This window comes from Schistocerca serialis, chromosome 12 (assembly GCF_023864345.2).
Source record: "Schistocerca serialis cubense isolate TAMUIC-IGC-003099 chromosome 12, iqSchSeri2.2, whole genome shotgun sequence".
Lineage (NCBI taxonomy): Eukaryota > Metazoa > Arthropoda > Insecta > Orthoptera > Acrididae > Schistocerca > Schistocerca serialis.
The window spans coordinates 109,563,045-109,579,926 of NC_064649.1; the positions used below are offsets into that span (position 1 = coordinate 109,563,045).

Below are 16,882 nucleotides of genomic sequence, written 5' to 3' on the forward strand. Positions count from 1 at the left end.
CACGGATGCGACCATCATGATGCTGTAAACAGAACCTGGATTCATCCGAAAAAATGACGTTTTGCCATTCGTGCACCCAGGTTCGTCGTCGAGTACACCATCGCAGGCACTCCTGTCTGTGATGCAGCGTCAAGGGTAACCGCAGCCACAGTCTCCGAGCTGATAGTCCGTGCTGCTGCAAACGTTGTCGAACTGTTCGTGCAGATGGTTGTTGTCTTGCAAACGTCCACATTTGTTGACTCAGGGATCGAGACGTGGCTGCACGATCCGTTACAGCCAGGCGGATAAGATGCCTGTCATCTCGACTGCTAGTGATACGAGGCCGTTGGGATCCAGCGCGGCGTTCCGTATTACCCTCCTGAACCCACCGATTCCATATTCTGCTAACAGTCATTGGATCTCGACCAACGCGAGCAGCAGTGTCGCTATACGAGAAACTGCAGTCCCGATAGGCTACAATCCGACCTTTATCAAAGTCGGAAACGTGATGGTACGCATTTCTCCTTCTTACACGAGGCATCACAAAAACGTTTCACCAGGCAACGCCGATCAACTGATGTTTGTGTATGAGAAATGGGTTGGAAACTTTCCTCATGTCAGCACGTTGTAGGTGTCGCCACCGGCGCCAACCTTGTGTGAATGCTTTTAAAGGCTAATCATTTGCATATCATAGCATCTTCTTCCTGTCGGTTAAATTTCGCGTCTGTAGCACACCATCTTCGTGGTGTAGCAATTTTAATGGCCAGTAGTGTATTTTGAAAAGTGGTAGCACACACTAAAGAACAACACAAGTGCATTCACTAGTTATACGGATTCTGACCATTAAAGAGACAACTGATCTCACAGGTTGTCTTGAAAACGATCAAGATTCCAGTCTGGCAAGGAACGACTGCTGCACATGTGCTAGCTTTTCAACAGCGATGTCTGGATAGTCCGCAGTGATACGTCGACGTAAATCATTGGGTGTAGTCGATATATCCTTGTAGACAACGTCTTTCAGCTTCCCGCCACAGAAAAAATGTCTACAGGCGTCAAATCCGGGGAATGGAGCAGCGAAGATGTAACTCCTTTGCGTCCAACCCAATGATTGGTAACAATTCTTGAAGATATTCTGTAATAATTCATGCACTATGGCTATCATGCTGGTACCATGGGCTGCTCCTAGTATACAAAGGAACGTCTTCTAGCACCTGTAGAAGATGGTTTGATAGCAGGGTGCAACACTTTTACGATTTCAGTGTTATATTCATGAAAAACAGGCCTATAAGCTGACCGTTAACTATACCACACCACACGTTTATGCTCCATGGACACTGACGTTCCACCTGACAAAGCCAATGAGGATTGTCAACAGACCAAGAACGCACGTTTCGACGATTTATGTGGCCCTGATTGGTAAATGTAGCTTCATTGTTAACGAGATACATGATCCATTTGGAGTATCATGTCTTAATGTCCATGTACAGAAGTTAATAGGATTTCACAATTACTTCCATGATGGAGAGAGTTGTGATAGGGGTGGAACCTATGTCGATGGAAAATGCGTAGGACGCTTGCCTGACTCATGTCATTTCCTCTTGTGATTGCACGGGAGCTAATGTGCGGATCAACAGCAACAGCAGCAAGAACATTAATTTCTTCCCTATTCTGTCATCACTTGTTTCCTTTTGTTATATTGTCTAGGTGTTACAGTACTACATTGACGTAACTTGTTGAAGAGATTGATAAATAATGACTGAGATGTTTGACGTCTTTTGTGATATCTTGCCACAGACACCGCACAAGAACGAGCTGCATTATTTCTACATTCTCTAAACACTGTGAGCATATCGACTTTTCCTGCAGTCACGACCTACTCTTTGTACTGTCAACTACTAACTGTCTAGCAAGTCGCGATGCACTGTAAGCAATCATAACAATGTCATACCTAGCAACGACGCAGGCTGAGTGTCACGAATAAGTGTCAGTGGGGGAACTTTTAAAAACACAATACCTAGTCAACTACTTGCACTAGAATCCTGCAACATAAACTACTGACAGTCCAATTTACACTATTTTCAGGTCCCTTTAAAAACCTATATGTTTGCACAAAAAAAGCACTGCAGGGTAAAGTAACCAGTAAGTACATTGCACAGGTTGTTATGCTACTCCCATTTCTTCGAGAGAAAGGTGGTGTGCTTTTTCAGCAGGACAATGCACGACCATGTACGGCTGCTGCAATGGAACGTGCTCTTCGTGGTGCGCAACAAGTGCCCTGGTCGGCAGGATCATCACACCTCTCGCCAACTGAACACATACAGGACACAGACGAGTGGAAACTTATTCGTTCTCCAGAGCCCGCAAGGACTGTTACCGAACTGCAAGAGAAGGTCAAAATGCTTGGGACAATTTACTGCAGGATGCCAGTCAGCAACTTAATGATCATTTGCATGCAAGAACACATGCTTTCATTGCCTGCAGAAGGGCATACGCTCTGTATTGATGCGACTGTTTGGCACCCTTTACTGTGGAATGTGTTTCATTCAGTCTGAATTTTCTATCGTATACTCGTACAATGGTGAATTACTTATCACACCACTTATTAATCAAATGATCTCCTAAGAGTGTTTCTTTTTCTCCGGCATTGTACAACTTTTTTTTTCGCTAACAGCTTTTAATTATCTCAGGAATGGTCTCAAATAGAAATGAATTGTCTCTTCTCTTAATACAGGGTGACACAGAAAAACGGGAACAATTCCACACTACAATAAAATTAGAAGTGATGACGGAAAGAAATTGCATCCATAGTAATTGAAACCTTACAACATTGCCATTTACGAAACACTGATTGCATTTTTCTTTTTTTTTTTAATTACATCCTTTAGATGGCGTCCTCATGTACGAATACATTCGTGAAATCTGCTGTTGAGATTCCTCTTTGACTGCTGCAACATTAAGCTGGGATAATGTGAATTGTAACCCGAATTCTCTGTTTTAACTCATCCAGGTTTCTTGGTCGAGTCGTGTAGACTTTGATATTATGGTGGGCCCACAAGAAAAAAATCACAAACGGATAAATCTGGCGATCTAGGAGGCCAAGGAATGTTACCGAATCGTGAGATCACACGGTTGCCGAACAATTATCGCACATATGCCATTGACTGCAGTGCAGTGAGTGACGTCATTCCGTCCTGTTGAAATCAGGCTTCTCGAACGTCTGGAAAGTTGTTCAATGTAGGTGTAACAAAAGTTCCTAACATCTCCACATAATGATCGGCATTGACATTTATTGTGTTTCCCTGTTCACTTCCGAAAAAATACGGTCCGATAATCCCATGTGACGAAACACCACAGCATACTGTCACTTTACTAGTGTGTAAAGAGCGCTCATTAGGATTTGTGTTTACCCAATGACGGTAGTTCTGTTTATTTACATAACCTGTCAGATGAAAATGTGCCTCATCTGACATCCACAACTTGTTTAGAAACTCATTGTCATTGTTTATTTTTCTTATCATTTCTTGACAGAATCCTAGTTGTAACCGGTAATTGTTGTCCTTCAGTTGTTGCATCATCTGTAGATTGTACGGATGAAATTTTATATCAAGATGAAGAATTCTACGAAAACTCTCCCAGGACATCCCAGTCACTGCTGTTCGTTTAAGAATTGAACACCGTGGGCTCAGTAAGACAGACTCGCGTACATCATCAATGTTCGCTGGAGAACGCACACTTCTTGGCCGTCCTGTTGATTTCTTCTTGAGGGCACATCCAGTCTCTTCAAAGTTATTAATCCAACCTTTTATCGCGTGCTTAGAAGGAACGGTATCATAACATCCTACATTATAAAAAACGTCAAAATACCCTCTGTGCCACTACCAGACTGTCATTGTTTTTATAAAACATTTTTATGGCTTACGCGCGCTGTTGTCCGCTCCACTGAGCCATGATTACTGAAATGGCGGACTGTTTAGTCGCTAACGGTCACGAACCCGCAGTGCTGCCATCTGCCCATGGCTGCCACTACTCATTTCAAACATTCCCATTACTCTGTGTCACCCTGTATTTAGCAGTAGAATAAAATTTAGACATTTGTTTCTGTTACAGAGTGATGTCCATGCAGCAGTTATTTTTGTTGTGGATTGGCAGAAGAGCCAACCCGTATGAATAGAGGAAGCCGAAAGGCACGCGTTTAGCTCACGCAGGCTGGCGTGAGGTCTGGAACAGGACAAGGATATTAGAACTTAGAAAAAAAGGAGGTAACTGGTGGAATACTTAACTGTAATCCATTAATGCTGAACGTAGCTCTTGTCTGTACATTATTTACAATATCAATAGCAACTGATAATGGCGCCTTGCTAGGTCGTAGCAAATGACGTAGCTGAAGGCTATGCTAACTATCCTCTCGGCAAATGAGAGCGTATTTTGTCAGTGAACCATCGCTAGCAAAGTCGGCTGTACAACTGGCGCGAGTGGTAGGAAGTCTCTCTAGACCTGCCGTGTGGTGGCGCTCGGTCTGCAATCACTGATAGTGGCGACACGGGGGTCCGACGTATACTAACGGACCGCGGCCGATTTAAAGGCTACCACCTAGCAAGTGTGGTGTCTGGCGGTGACACCACAATTTTAAAAGAAGGAAAACAATCCTCTTGCATGATCACTAGATTCAGATCTCTTTTTCACAGTCTTATCAAAAACCCAACGGAAGATAACATACGTCTGTGGGAGGGGGGGGAGAGACAAATGACGTGTCGCTCGTGTGGAGAAACGTTTCCTTTACCGGTCCTGGGTTTCTACATCTACATGGATACTCCGCGTATCACACTTAAGTGCCTGGCAGAGGGTTCATCGAACCACCTTCACAATTTTATATTAATCCAATCTCGTATAGTGCACTTAATGAACACCTATACCTTTCCGTACGAGCTCAGTTCCCTTATTTTATCGTGGTGATCGTTTCGCTCTATGTAGGTCGGTGTCAACAAAATATTTTCGCATTCGGAGGAGAAAGTTGGTGATTGGAATTTCGTGAGAAGATTCCATCGCAACGAAAAACGCCTTTCTTTTAATGATTTCCAGCCCAAATCCTGTATCATTTCTGTGACACTCTCTTCCCTATTTTGCGATAATACAAAATGTGGTGTCACCGCCAGACACCACACTTGCTAGGTGGTAGCTTTAAATCGGCCGCGGTCCATTTAGTACATGTCGGACCCGCGTGTCGCCACTTTCAGTGATAGCAGACCGAGCGCCACCACACGGCAGGTCTAGAGAGACGTACTAGCACTCGCCCCAGTTGTACGGACGACGTAGCTAGCGATGCACACTGACGAAGCCTCGCTCATTTGCAGAGCAGATAGTTAGAATAGCCTTCAGCTAAGTCAATGGCTCCGACCAAGCAAGGCGCCATTAGCCTTACACAGTTTGTATCTAAAGAGTCTCACTTATATCATCAAGAACGATGTATACAACAAGGATGGATTAAAGTTAAGTATTCCAGAAGCTACGTGCTTTTCTTTATAGCATTCATTACGTAACCTGTTTCAGACCTCACGCCCATCTGCGTGAGCTTAGCGCGTGCCTTTCGGCTACTTCCGAGTGGCGTGGCTGTCTTGTTACGCCAAAACACAAAACATGCTGCCTTTCTTTGAACATTTTCGATGTACTCCGTCAGTCCTATCTGGTAAGTATCCCACACCATGCAGCAGCATTCTAAAAGAGGACAGACAAGCATAGTGTAGGCAGTCTCCTTAGTAGGTCTGTTACATTTTCTGTGTGTCCTGCCAATAAAACGCAGTCTTTGCCTAGCCTTCCCGAAACATTTTCTATGTGTTCCTTCCAATTTAAGTTGTTCGTAACTGTAATACCTAGGTATTTTGTTGAATTTACGGCTTTCAGATTAGACTGATTTATCACGTAACCGAAGTTTAACGAGTTCCTTTTAGCACTCATGTGGATGATCTCACACTTTTCGTTGTTTAGGGTCAACTGCCACTTTTCGCACCATTCAAATATCCTTTCTAAATCGTTTTTCATTTTGTTTTGACCTTGTGATGACTTTATTAGTCGATAAACTACAGCGCCATCTGCAAACAACCGAAGACGGCTGCTCAGATTGTCTCCCAAATCGTTTATATAGATAAGGAACAGCAAAGGGCCTATAAAACACTACCTTGGGGAACGCCTGAAATCACTTCTGTTTTACTCGATGAGTTTCCGTCAATTACTACGAACTGTGACCTCTCTGACAGGAAACTGCAAATCCAGTCACATAACTGAGACGATATTCCATAAGCACGCAATTTTTCTATGAGCCACTTGTGTGATGCAGTGTCAAAAGCCTTCCGGAAATCCAGGAATACGGAATAGATCTGAAATCCCTTTGAGAGGTGAATGAGCCCCTCTCATATTTCTGTCTTACTCTGAGTAATTCGATTTTCCTCTTTAATTGCATGCGGTGAAAAGTTGTTATCAAATTTCTTTTCTTCAGAAAGGCTTTCCTTGCCATTGCCAGTCTACATTTTATATCCTCTCTACTTCGACCATCATCAGTTATTTTGCTCCCCAAATAGCAAAACTCCTTTACTACTTTAAGTGTCTCATTTCCTAATGTAATTCCATTAGCATCACCCGACTTAATTCGACTACATTCCATTATCCCCATTTTGATTTTGTTGACGTTCATCTTATATCCTCCTTTCAAGACACTGTCCATTCCGTTCAGCTGCTCTTCCACTTCCTTTGCTGTCTCTGACAGAATTACAATGTCATCGGCGAATCTCAAAGTTTTTATTTCTTCTCCATGGATTTTAATACCTACTCCGAAGTTTTCCTTTGTTTCCTTCACTGCTTGCTCAATATACAGATTGAATAACATTGGGGAGAGGCTACAACCCTGTCTCACTCCCTTCCCAACCACTGCTTCCCTTTGATGTCCCTCGACTCTTATAACTGCCATCTGGTTTCTGTACAAATTGTAAATAGCTTTTCGCTCCCTGTATTTTACCCCTGCCACCTTCAGAATTTGAAAGAGAGTATTCCAGTCAACATTGTCAAAAGCTTTCTCTAATTTCTACAAATGCTAGAAACGTAGATTTGCCTTCTCTTAATCTAGCAGGTGCCAAACTCTTTTCTACTCCACTTGCAGGGTCGATTACAGTCAGTTCGGGTTTCTTCTTAATCGACGTGCAACAGAAAAAGTCGGCGTTAGAAAAGGGAGGGCTTAGAGCATCATTTCCAAATGTAGATTCTAGAAGAATTTAATCTTAAATACGCTTCTAGCCCCGGCACCTCACAGCCTGTCAATAGCACTCAGCACTTCATGTGAATAAAGAGCTAGTTTTGTTTCACAGGAACGATGTTTTCTAAACCCATGTTGACTGTGTGTCAATAGACCGTTGCCTTCGAGGTAATTCATAATGTTCGAACACAATATATGTTCTAAAATCCTGCTGCATATCGACGGTAACGATACGGGTCTGTAATTTAGTGGATTACTCCTACTACCTTTCTTGAATATTGGTGTGACCTGTGCAACTTTGCCGGCCGGAGTGGCCGAGCGGTTAAAGGCGCTACAGTCTGGAACCGCACGACCGCTACGGTCGCAGGTTCGAATCCTGCCTCGGGCATGGATGTGTGTGATGTCCTTAGGTTAGTTAGGTTTAAGTGGTTCTAAGTTCTAGGGGACTTATGACCACAGCAGTTGAGTCCCATAGTGCTCAGAGCCATTTGAACCATTTTGTGCAACTTTCTAGTCTTTGGGTTCGGATCTGGATTTGGGGAACATGTGCAAGGCTGAAACTTCCTGGCAGATTAAAACTGTGTGCCGGACCGAGGCTCGAACTCGGAACCTTTGCCTTTCGCGGGAGAGTTTCATATCAGCGCACACTCCGCTGCAGAGTGAAAATCTCATTCCGGAAACATCCCCCAGGCTGTGGCTAAGCCATGTCGCCGTAATATCTCATTCTGATGTGCAAGACTGCCTCACCTCCTGTATGTTTCGCAGCCAGTACGACAGGTGGTTGAAGGACTCCATGCTGGTGACGTCATACATGAGGAGGATGCCCATGGCGCCGCGGTAGTAGGCCGTCGTCAGAGTACGGAACCGCTCCTGGCCCGCCGTGTCCCTGTAACACAGCCAAGCAGTCGCAAGTCAGCAGTCGTCCAGAAAAACTCTACCCAAATGCAACATCTTTACAGTCAAGACTTGCTGCAGCGGCTGGAACCGAAGCGTCAACAGCAGGGCCATATTTACACAGCAGACCACCTGAAAAAAATCTGAAACGAAAAACCGTCATTGTTTTAAAACTATTACCGTACTAAAAGACGTAGACATTTGTGAAAATCAGCATAAAGGCAGGATTCATACGAAAGTAAGATACACTACTGGCAATTAAAATTGCTAGACCACGAAGATGACGTGCTACAGACGTGAAATTTAACAAAAAGGAAGAAGATGCTGTGTATGCACATTATTAGCTTTTCACAGCATTCAAATAAGGTTGGCGCCGGTGGCGACACATACAACGTGCTGCCATGATGAAAGTTTCCAACCGATTTCTCGTATACGAACAACAACTGACCGGCGTTGCCTGGTGAAACGTTGTTGTGATGCCTCGTGTACGGAGAAGAAATGCGTACCATCACGTTTCCGACTTTGATAAAGGTCGGATTGTAGCCTATCGCGATTGCAGTTCATCGTATCCTGACATTGCTGCTCGCGTTGGTCGAGATCCGATGACTGTTAGCAGAATATGGAATCGGTGGGTTCAGGAGGGTAATACGGAACGCCGTGTCGGATCCCGACGGCCTCGTATCACTAGCAGTCGAGATGACAGGCATCTTGGTGAAGCAATTTTAATGGCGAGTAGTGTACAATGTCAGAAGCATACATGTACCGAATTTATTCTGAAGATGTAGACACATACAAGACAGAAACATTCGTGACCGAATTACACTGAAGCGCCAAAGAACATGGTATAGGCATGTATATTCAAATACAGAGATGTGTAAACAGGCAAAATACGGCGCTGCGATAGGCAGCGCCTATATAAGACAAGTGTCTGGCGCAGTGTTACAGTCGGCGCAAGAGCGATGGGACACAGCATCTCCGAGGTAGCTATGAAGTGGGGATTTTCCCGTACGCCCGTTTCACGAGTGTATCGTGAATATTAGGAATTCGGTAAAACAACAAATCTCCGACGTCACTGCGGCCGGAAAAAGATCTTGCGAGAAAGGGACCAAGCCGGCCGCGGTGGTCTAGCGGTTCTAGGCGCTCAGTCAGGAACCGCGCGACTGCTACGGTCGCAGGTTCGAATCCTGCCTCGGGCATCGATGTGTGTGATGTCCGTAGGTTAGTTAGGTTTAAGTAGTTCTAAGTTCTAGGGGACTTATGACCACAGATGTTGAGACCCATAGTGCTCAGAGCCATTTCAACCATTTGATCCAAAGGGACCAACAACGACTGAAGATAATTGTGTAATGCGACAGACGTGGAATCTTTCCGCAAATTGCTGCAGATTTCCATGCTGGGCCATCAACAAGTGTCAGCGTGCGAACCATTCAACGAAACATCATCGGTATGGGTTTTTGGAGGCGAAGGGCCACTCGTGTACCCTTGATGACAGCACGACACAAAGCTTTACACCTTGATTGGGCCCGCCATCACCGATGTTGGACCGTTGATGACTGGGAACACGTTGCCTGGTTGGACGAGTCCCGTATCAAATTCTATCGGGTGGATGGACGTTTTCGGGTATGAAGACAGCCTCACGAACCCATGTGTGTCAGCAGTGAACTGATCAGGCTGGTGGAGGCTCTGTAACGGTGGGGGGCGTGTGCAGTTGGAGTGATATGGGACCCCTGACACGTACGTAAGCAGCCTGTTTAATCATCTGCATCCATTCGTTCCACTGTGCATTCCAATGGACTTGGGCAATTCCAGCAGGACAATGCTACAGAATTGCTACAGAGTGGTTCCAGGAACTCTCTTTAGATTTTAAATACTTCCGCTGGGCACCGGACTCCCCAGACATGAACATTGTTGAGCATAACTGGGGTGTCTTTCAACGTGCTGTTTAGAAGAGATGTCCATTCCCAGGTACTCTTACGGATTTACGGAGAGCCCTGCAGTATTCATGGTGTCAGTTCCCTCCAGCACCACTTCAGACATTAGTCGAGTCCACGCCACATCATGTTGTAAGTAGGGTGTACAGCGAATTTAAGAAAAAGGATTCCTTGAGTTTTCCAGGTCCATTTTAATTTTTTTCCATGGTCTTGTTGTGATTAGTCCCTAATAAACTTGTCTGTATATAGGAACATAATGGGGGCTTTAGTACTAGTTGAATGAAGAAAACCCTTGAAATGAAAGTGTTTTATTTTAACAAAAAAAGAAACATACCAGTGTTTGACAAAATAATTCAACTGTCAAAAGTAATATGGACAAAAAGTTACAAGATGAGAACAGGTTTCAAATGAAATAAAACATTATTATTAAAACATTTCCATCATAAAGAAATACGAGGGCAGTTCAATAGGTAATACAACACTTTTTTTTTCTCGGCCAATTTTGGTTGAAAAAACCGGAAATTTCTTGTGGAATATTTTCAAACATTTCCACTTCGTCTCGTATAGTTTCATTGACTTCCGACAGGTGGCAACGCTGTACGGGGCTGTTAAAATGGCGTCTGTAACGGATGTGCGTTGCAAACAACGGGCAGTGATCGAGTTTCTTTTGGCGGAAAACCAGGGCATCTCAGATATTCATAGGCGCTTGCAGAATGTCTACGGTCATCTGGCAGTGGACAAAAGCACGGTGAGTCGTTGGGCAAAGCGTGTGTCATCATCGCCGCAAGGTCAAGCAAGACTGTCTGATCTCCCGCGTGCGGGCCGGCCGTGCACAGCTGTGACTCCTGCAATGGCAGAGCGTGCGAACACACTCGTTCGAGATGATCGACGGATCACCATCAAACAACTCAGTGCTCAACTTGACATCTCTGTTGGTAGTGCTGTCACAATTGTTCACCAGTTGGGATATTCAAAGGTTTGTTCCCGCTGGGTCCCTCGTTGTCTAACCGAACACCATAAAGAGCAAAGGAGAACCATCTGTGTGGAATTGCTTGCTCGTCATGTGGCTGAGGGTGACAATTTCTTGTCAAAGATTGTTACAGGCGATGAAACATGGGTTCATCACTTCGAACCTGAAACAAAACGGCAATCAATGGAGTGGCGCCACACCCACTCCCCTACCAAGAAAAAGTTTAAAGCAATAACCTCAGCTGGTAAAGTCATGGTTACAGTCTTCTGGGACACTGAAGGGGTTATTCTGTTCGATGTCCTTCCCCATGGTCAAACGATCAACTCTGAAGTGTATTGTGCTACTCTTCAGAAATTGAAGAAACGACTTCAGCGTGTTCGTAGGCACAAAAATCTGAACGAACTTCTCCTTCTTCATGACAACGCAAGACCTCACACAAGTCTTCACACCCGAGAGGAGCTCACAAAACTTCAGTGGACTGTTCTTCCTCATGCACCCTACAGCCCCGATCTCGCACCGTCGGATTTCCATATGTTTGGCCCAATGAAGGACGCAATCCGTGGGAGGCACTATGCGGATGATGAAGAAGTTATTGATGCAGTACGACGTTGGCTCCGACATCGACCAGTGGAATGGTACTGTGCAGGCATACAGGCCCTCATTTCAGGGTGGCTTAAGGTCGTAGCATTGAATGGAGATTACGTTGAAAAATAGTGTTGTGTAGCTAAAAGATTGGGGAATAACCTGGTGTATTTCAATGCTGAATAAAACAACCCCTGTTTCAGAAAAAAAATGTAATGTGTTGCATTACTTATTGAACTGCCCTCGTAGATGTTGGTAGCACACATGGGGTATAAAAAAGCATTATCTACTTCAGTATAAATTATACTTTTCACGAGCAACTCTAGAAATAAAATTCACATACAATTTTAACACAATAATTATTGAAAAATGGTAACATTTGTTTGGTATTGACACATATGTGAACACTAATTCAAATCACGGACAAGCATTTTTAATGATATAACTTCTTGTTTGATCTGAGCCATCTCTCTATCAGTACTTTCTAAATGTTTAGTTTTTTTTTCTTTTGTAGCTCTCTTAAGTTTTCGTTAATATCTTTCCTCTTTCTCTCATTTTCTTCTGAGGACTTTTCAGCTGCCCTCTCCTCCGCTAGTGCTTCACTGCATTTACAATGTGCATTTCGAAAGATCTGGATTAATTGTTTCGTGATGGGTACGGATCGAACACCACCAGCAACCTTGGCTGCATCATTAACAGTATTAAGGGCTATGAGAGACGGTTCGGTCAAATTTTCGACAAGAACGGAGGAGTTGTCAGAAAAACCTCTTTCAAGACTGGCCTTGCCATGGAAGAGTATGCAAGCAAGCTTGACAAATTTCTTCAAATTTTCGTATCCCTTATTATCCCCAATGATCATCATCCAGAATTTATCAGTTCGATCACGATTTGCATCAAATTCTTTCAGGATTTCAAAATGGCTCTGAGCACTATGGGAGTTAACTTCTGAGGTCATCAGTCCACTAGAACTTAGAACTACTTAAACCTAACTAACCTAATGACATCACACGCATCCATGCCCGAGACAGGATTCGAACCCGCGATCGTAGTGGTCACGCGGTTCCTGATTTCAGGATTTCCTTTGTGGTCCTAGTCTCTAAAAGATTCTGGAATTCCCTAGCAATGGAATCAGCCTCATGACCGCCAAAGCAATTTAAGTCTGTCAGAGTTGTTAATGCTACGCTTAGACATCTCTGCGCAAGGTCAGAGTTAATGGCCACTTCTGGGTCCAAACATGTGACGCCCTTCGTGAAGGAATATGGGAGGGGTGAATTGTCCAGAATTTTGGATACCATACTCTTCATATATGTACGACACTCATTTCAGAACACCAAGATATCTTCCTGAGATACATCACATCGAGCCAGAGCTTTTCTAGTTCCATACCCATTGTCCACTTTCTGAGGTCCAATAGATTTGTGGCCGGCCGCGGTGGTCTAGCGGTTATAGGCGCTCAGTCCGGAGCCGCGGGACTGTTACGGTCGCAGGTTCGAATTCTGCCTCGGGCATGGATGTGTGTGATGTCTTTAGGTTAGTTAGGTTTAAGTAGTTCTAAGCTCTAGAGGACTGATGACCATAGATGTTAAGTCCCATAGTGCTCAGAGCCATTTGAACAGATTTGTGCTCTCACTCAAATCTATTTTGAACATACTCTGCCTCTCCAAAATTTCGGGCCTGACAAATTTTTTCATTAACTCTCTGACAATAGGGTGGAGGAGGTGTAAAAGAAAGGCACTAAGGGGGCATCCGACTGAAATTTCGTCAGGAATTGCCCAACGTGGGCAGCCATAGTCTCGAAAAAGGCGAAACGGTCCCTCAGCATCTTGTCTCTCAAAGACTCGTGCACTAGCTTTGTAGCTATGATTCTTTGGTATTCCAATATTGATCTTACATTTAGGCTTTTCCTGTTCATGTTCCTTCTTTATCTTTTCTATTTCGTTCACATACTTTCGAACCACTATTAAAATCTGCTGAGCCCAGACTACCACATTTTCCACCCACCGCATGGCACAAACCTTCTGCGGAAAAACAGAAGTGGTTCAAATGGTTCTGAGCACTATGGGACCCAACTGCTGAGGTCATAAGTCCCCTAGAACTTAGAACTACTTAAACCTAAGTAACCTAAGGACATCACGCACATCCATGCCCGAGGCAGGTTGCAAACCTGCGACCGTAGCGGTCACGCGGTTCCAGACTGTAGCGCCTAGAACCGCTCGGCCACTCCGGCCGGCAAAAACAGAAGTGCCTGTAATACTGGTGAAATCAGCTCTGTGAGAGAGAACATTTTTTAACAGGTTATATAATGCTCTCAAAAACTGAACAATGTTCCAACCAGAACTAGCACCATGAACTGTGTGCAATCCACATGTCCCAAAAGCATGGGATCTTCCGGATTACCCAGAAATTTAAGCTTGCTTTTTAGTTCTTTTTTGAATGCCATGTTAACATTAGGGCCATCCATGGACACTTGGACAACCCGATTTTTCACATCTACTTTAGATTAGGATGCACATGCTTCAAACGATTCAATTAAATTTTTTGCAGCACTTTTCAACAAAAACACTGATATGGGGTACCTGCTCGATACCTGTCCCAGAAACATACAAAGAGATCCATTTGCTAGTTTTGACTAATCTTGTTAAGGCTCTCAACAAAGCCAAGTGTGACAATGTCACAGGAAGCACCAATATCTTCCAGCTCTTTCGTGAAAAATGGACCCGGTCCAAACACAATATCATAATTTTCTTTTGATTTTTGAAGCTGCACTTTGGAGGCTATGTCACTGTCTGGAAACATATCTGGTACCAGACTAAAAAGACTGCCAATATCCCGTGAAGACTGGTGTCTCACAGCAGCGAACAGACACGGCCGGATTTCCGACTTGGTCACAGCATCCCTCTGTGTGTAGCCTAGCATCGTAGGTCGCCGTCCAGAACTTCCTGCAGTAGGTATCTGATGAGTTTGCCTCAGATTAGGACCTGGCTGCTTGGCCACATCATGACTGCACGACGCACTCCCTGTCTGCATCGCAGAGAACTAAAAATACAGAGACTAATTAGAGATACTACTTTTCTCCATTGAAATTAATAATTTACTTTTATAATGCACCTGTCAAGTTGTGCACCGTCACAATTGTCCTTTTCATTGTCAACATTGACAGTAAGCTGACTGCGTTCAGCAGTGGCAGGCGGCACGAACGTGGCTAGAACTGTGGAAGCACAGCTGTGTCCAGCAAATACACTACTGGCCATTAAAATTGCTACACCACGAAGATGACGTGCTACAGACGCGAAATTTAACCGACACGAAGAAGATGCTGTGATATGCAAATGATTAGCTTTTCAGAGCTTTCACACAAGGTTGGCGCCGGTGGTGACACCTACAATGTGCTGACATGAGGAAAGTTTCCTCCCGATTTCTCATACACAAACATCAGTTGACCGGCGTTGCCTGGTGAAACGTTGTTGTGATGCCTCGTGTAAGGAGGAGAAATGCGTTCCCGACTTTGATACAGGTCGGATTCTAGCCTATTGCGATTGCGGTTTATTGTATCGCGTTGGTCGATATCCGATGACTGTTAGCAGAATATGGAATCGGTGGGTTCAGGAGGGTAATACGGAACGCCCGTGCTGGATCCCTACGGCCTCGTATTACTAGATGTCGAGACGACATGCATCTTATCCGCACAGCTGTAACGGATCGTGCAGCCACGTCTCGATCCCTGAGTCAACAGATGGGGACGTTTGCAAGACAACAACCATCTGCACGAACAGTTCGACGACGTTTGCAGCAGTAGGGATTATCATCTCGGAGACCATGGCTGCGGTTACCCTTGACGCTGCATCACAGACAGGAGTGCCTGCGATGGTCACTCGACGACGAACCTGGGTGCACGAATGGCAAAACGTCATTTTTTCGGATGAATCCAGGTTCTGTTTACAGCATCATGATGGTCGCATCCATGTTTGGCGACATCGCGGTGAACGCACATTAGACGCATGTATTCGTCATCGCCATACTGGCGTATCACCTGGCGTGATGGTATGGGGTGCCACTGGTTACACGACTCGGTTACCTCTTGTTCGCATTGACGGCACTTTGAAAAGTGGACGTTACATTTCAGATGTGCTACGACCCGTGGCTCTACCCTTCATTCCATCCCTGCGAAACCCTGCATTTCAGCAGAATAATGCACGACCGCATGTTGCAGGTCCGGTACGGGCCTTTCTGGATACAGAAAATGTTCGACTGCTGCCCTGGCGAGCACATTCCCAAAATACGAGGGCAGTTCAATTGGTAATGCACCACATTTTTTTTTCTCGGCCAATTTTGGTTGAAAAAACCGGAAAATTCTTGTGGAATATTTTCAAACATTCCCACTTCGTCTCGTATGGTTTCATTGACTTCCGACAGGTGGCAGCGCTGTACGGGGCTGTTAAAATGGCGTCTGTAACGGATGTGCGTTGCAAACAACGGGCAGTGATCGAGTTTCTTTTGGCGGAAAACCAGGGCATCTCAGATATTCATAGTCGCTTGCAGAATGTCTACAGTGATCTGGCAGTGGACAAAAGCACGGTGAGTCGTTGGGCAAAGCGTGTGTCATCATCGCCGCAAGGTCAAGCAAGACTGTCTGATCTCCCGCGTGCGGGCCGGCCGTGCACAGCTGTGACTCCTGCAATGGCAGAGCGTGCGAACACACTCGTTCGAGATGATCGACGGATCACCATCAAACAACTCAGTGCTCAACTTGACATCTCTGTTGGTAGTGCTGTCACAATTGTTCACCAGTTGGGATATTCAAAGGTTTGTTCCCGCTGGGTCCCTTGTTGTCTAACCGAACACCATAAAGAGCAAAGGAGAACCATCTGTGCGGAATTGCTTGCTCGTCATGTGGCTGAGGGTGACAATTTCTTGTCAAAGATTGTTACAGGCGATGAAACATGGGTTCATCACTTCGAACCTGAAACAAAACGGCAATCAATGGAGTGGCGCCACACCCACTCCCCTACCAAGAAAAAGTTTAAAGCCATACCCTCAGCCGGTAAAGTCATGGTTACAGTCTTCTGGGACGCTGAAGGGGTTATTCTGTTCGATGTCCTTCCCCATGGTCAAACGATCAACTCTGAAGTGTATTGTGCTACTCTTCAGAAATTGAAGAAACGACTTCAGCGTGTTCGTAGGCACAAAAATCTGAACGAACTTCTCCTTCTTCATGACAACGCAAGACCTCACACAAGTCTTCACACCCGAGAGGAGCTCACAAAACTTCAGTGGACTGTTCTTCCT

General features: G+C 44.8%; 1 protein-coding gene across 1 annotated transcript in view; it reads right to left on the reverse strand.

Annotated features, from left to right (window-relative positions):
• LOC126428443 (ras-related protein Rab-8A) overlaps positions 1-16,882 on the reverse strand; it is a 267,599-nt gene that overhangs the window by 36,904 nt on the left and 213,813 nt on the right. The window contains exon 3 of the mRNA XM_050090376.1: positions 7,967-8,105. Within this exon, the coding sequence (XP_049946333.1) occupies positions 7,967-8,105 (139 nt within the window). The remainder of the gene's footprint in view (positions 1-7,966; positions 8,106-16,882) is intronic.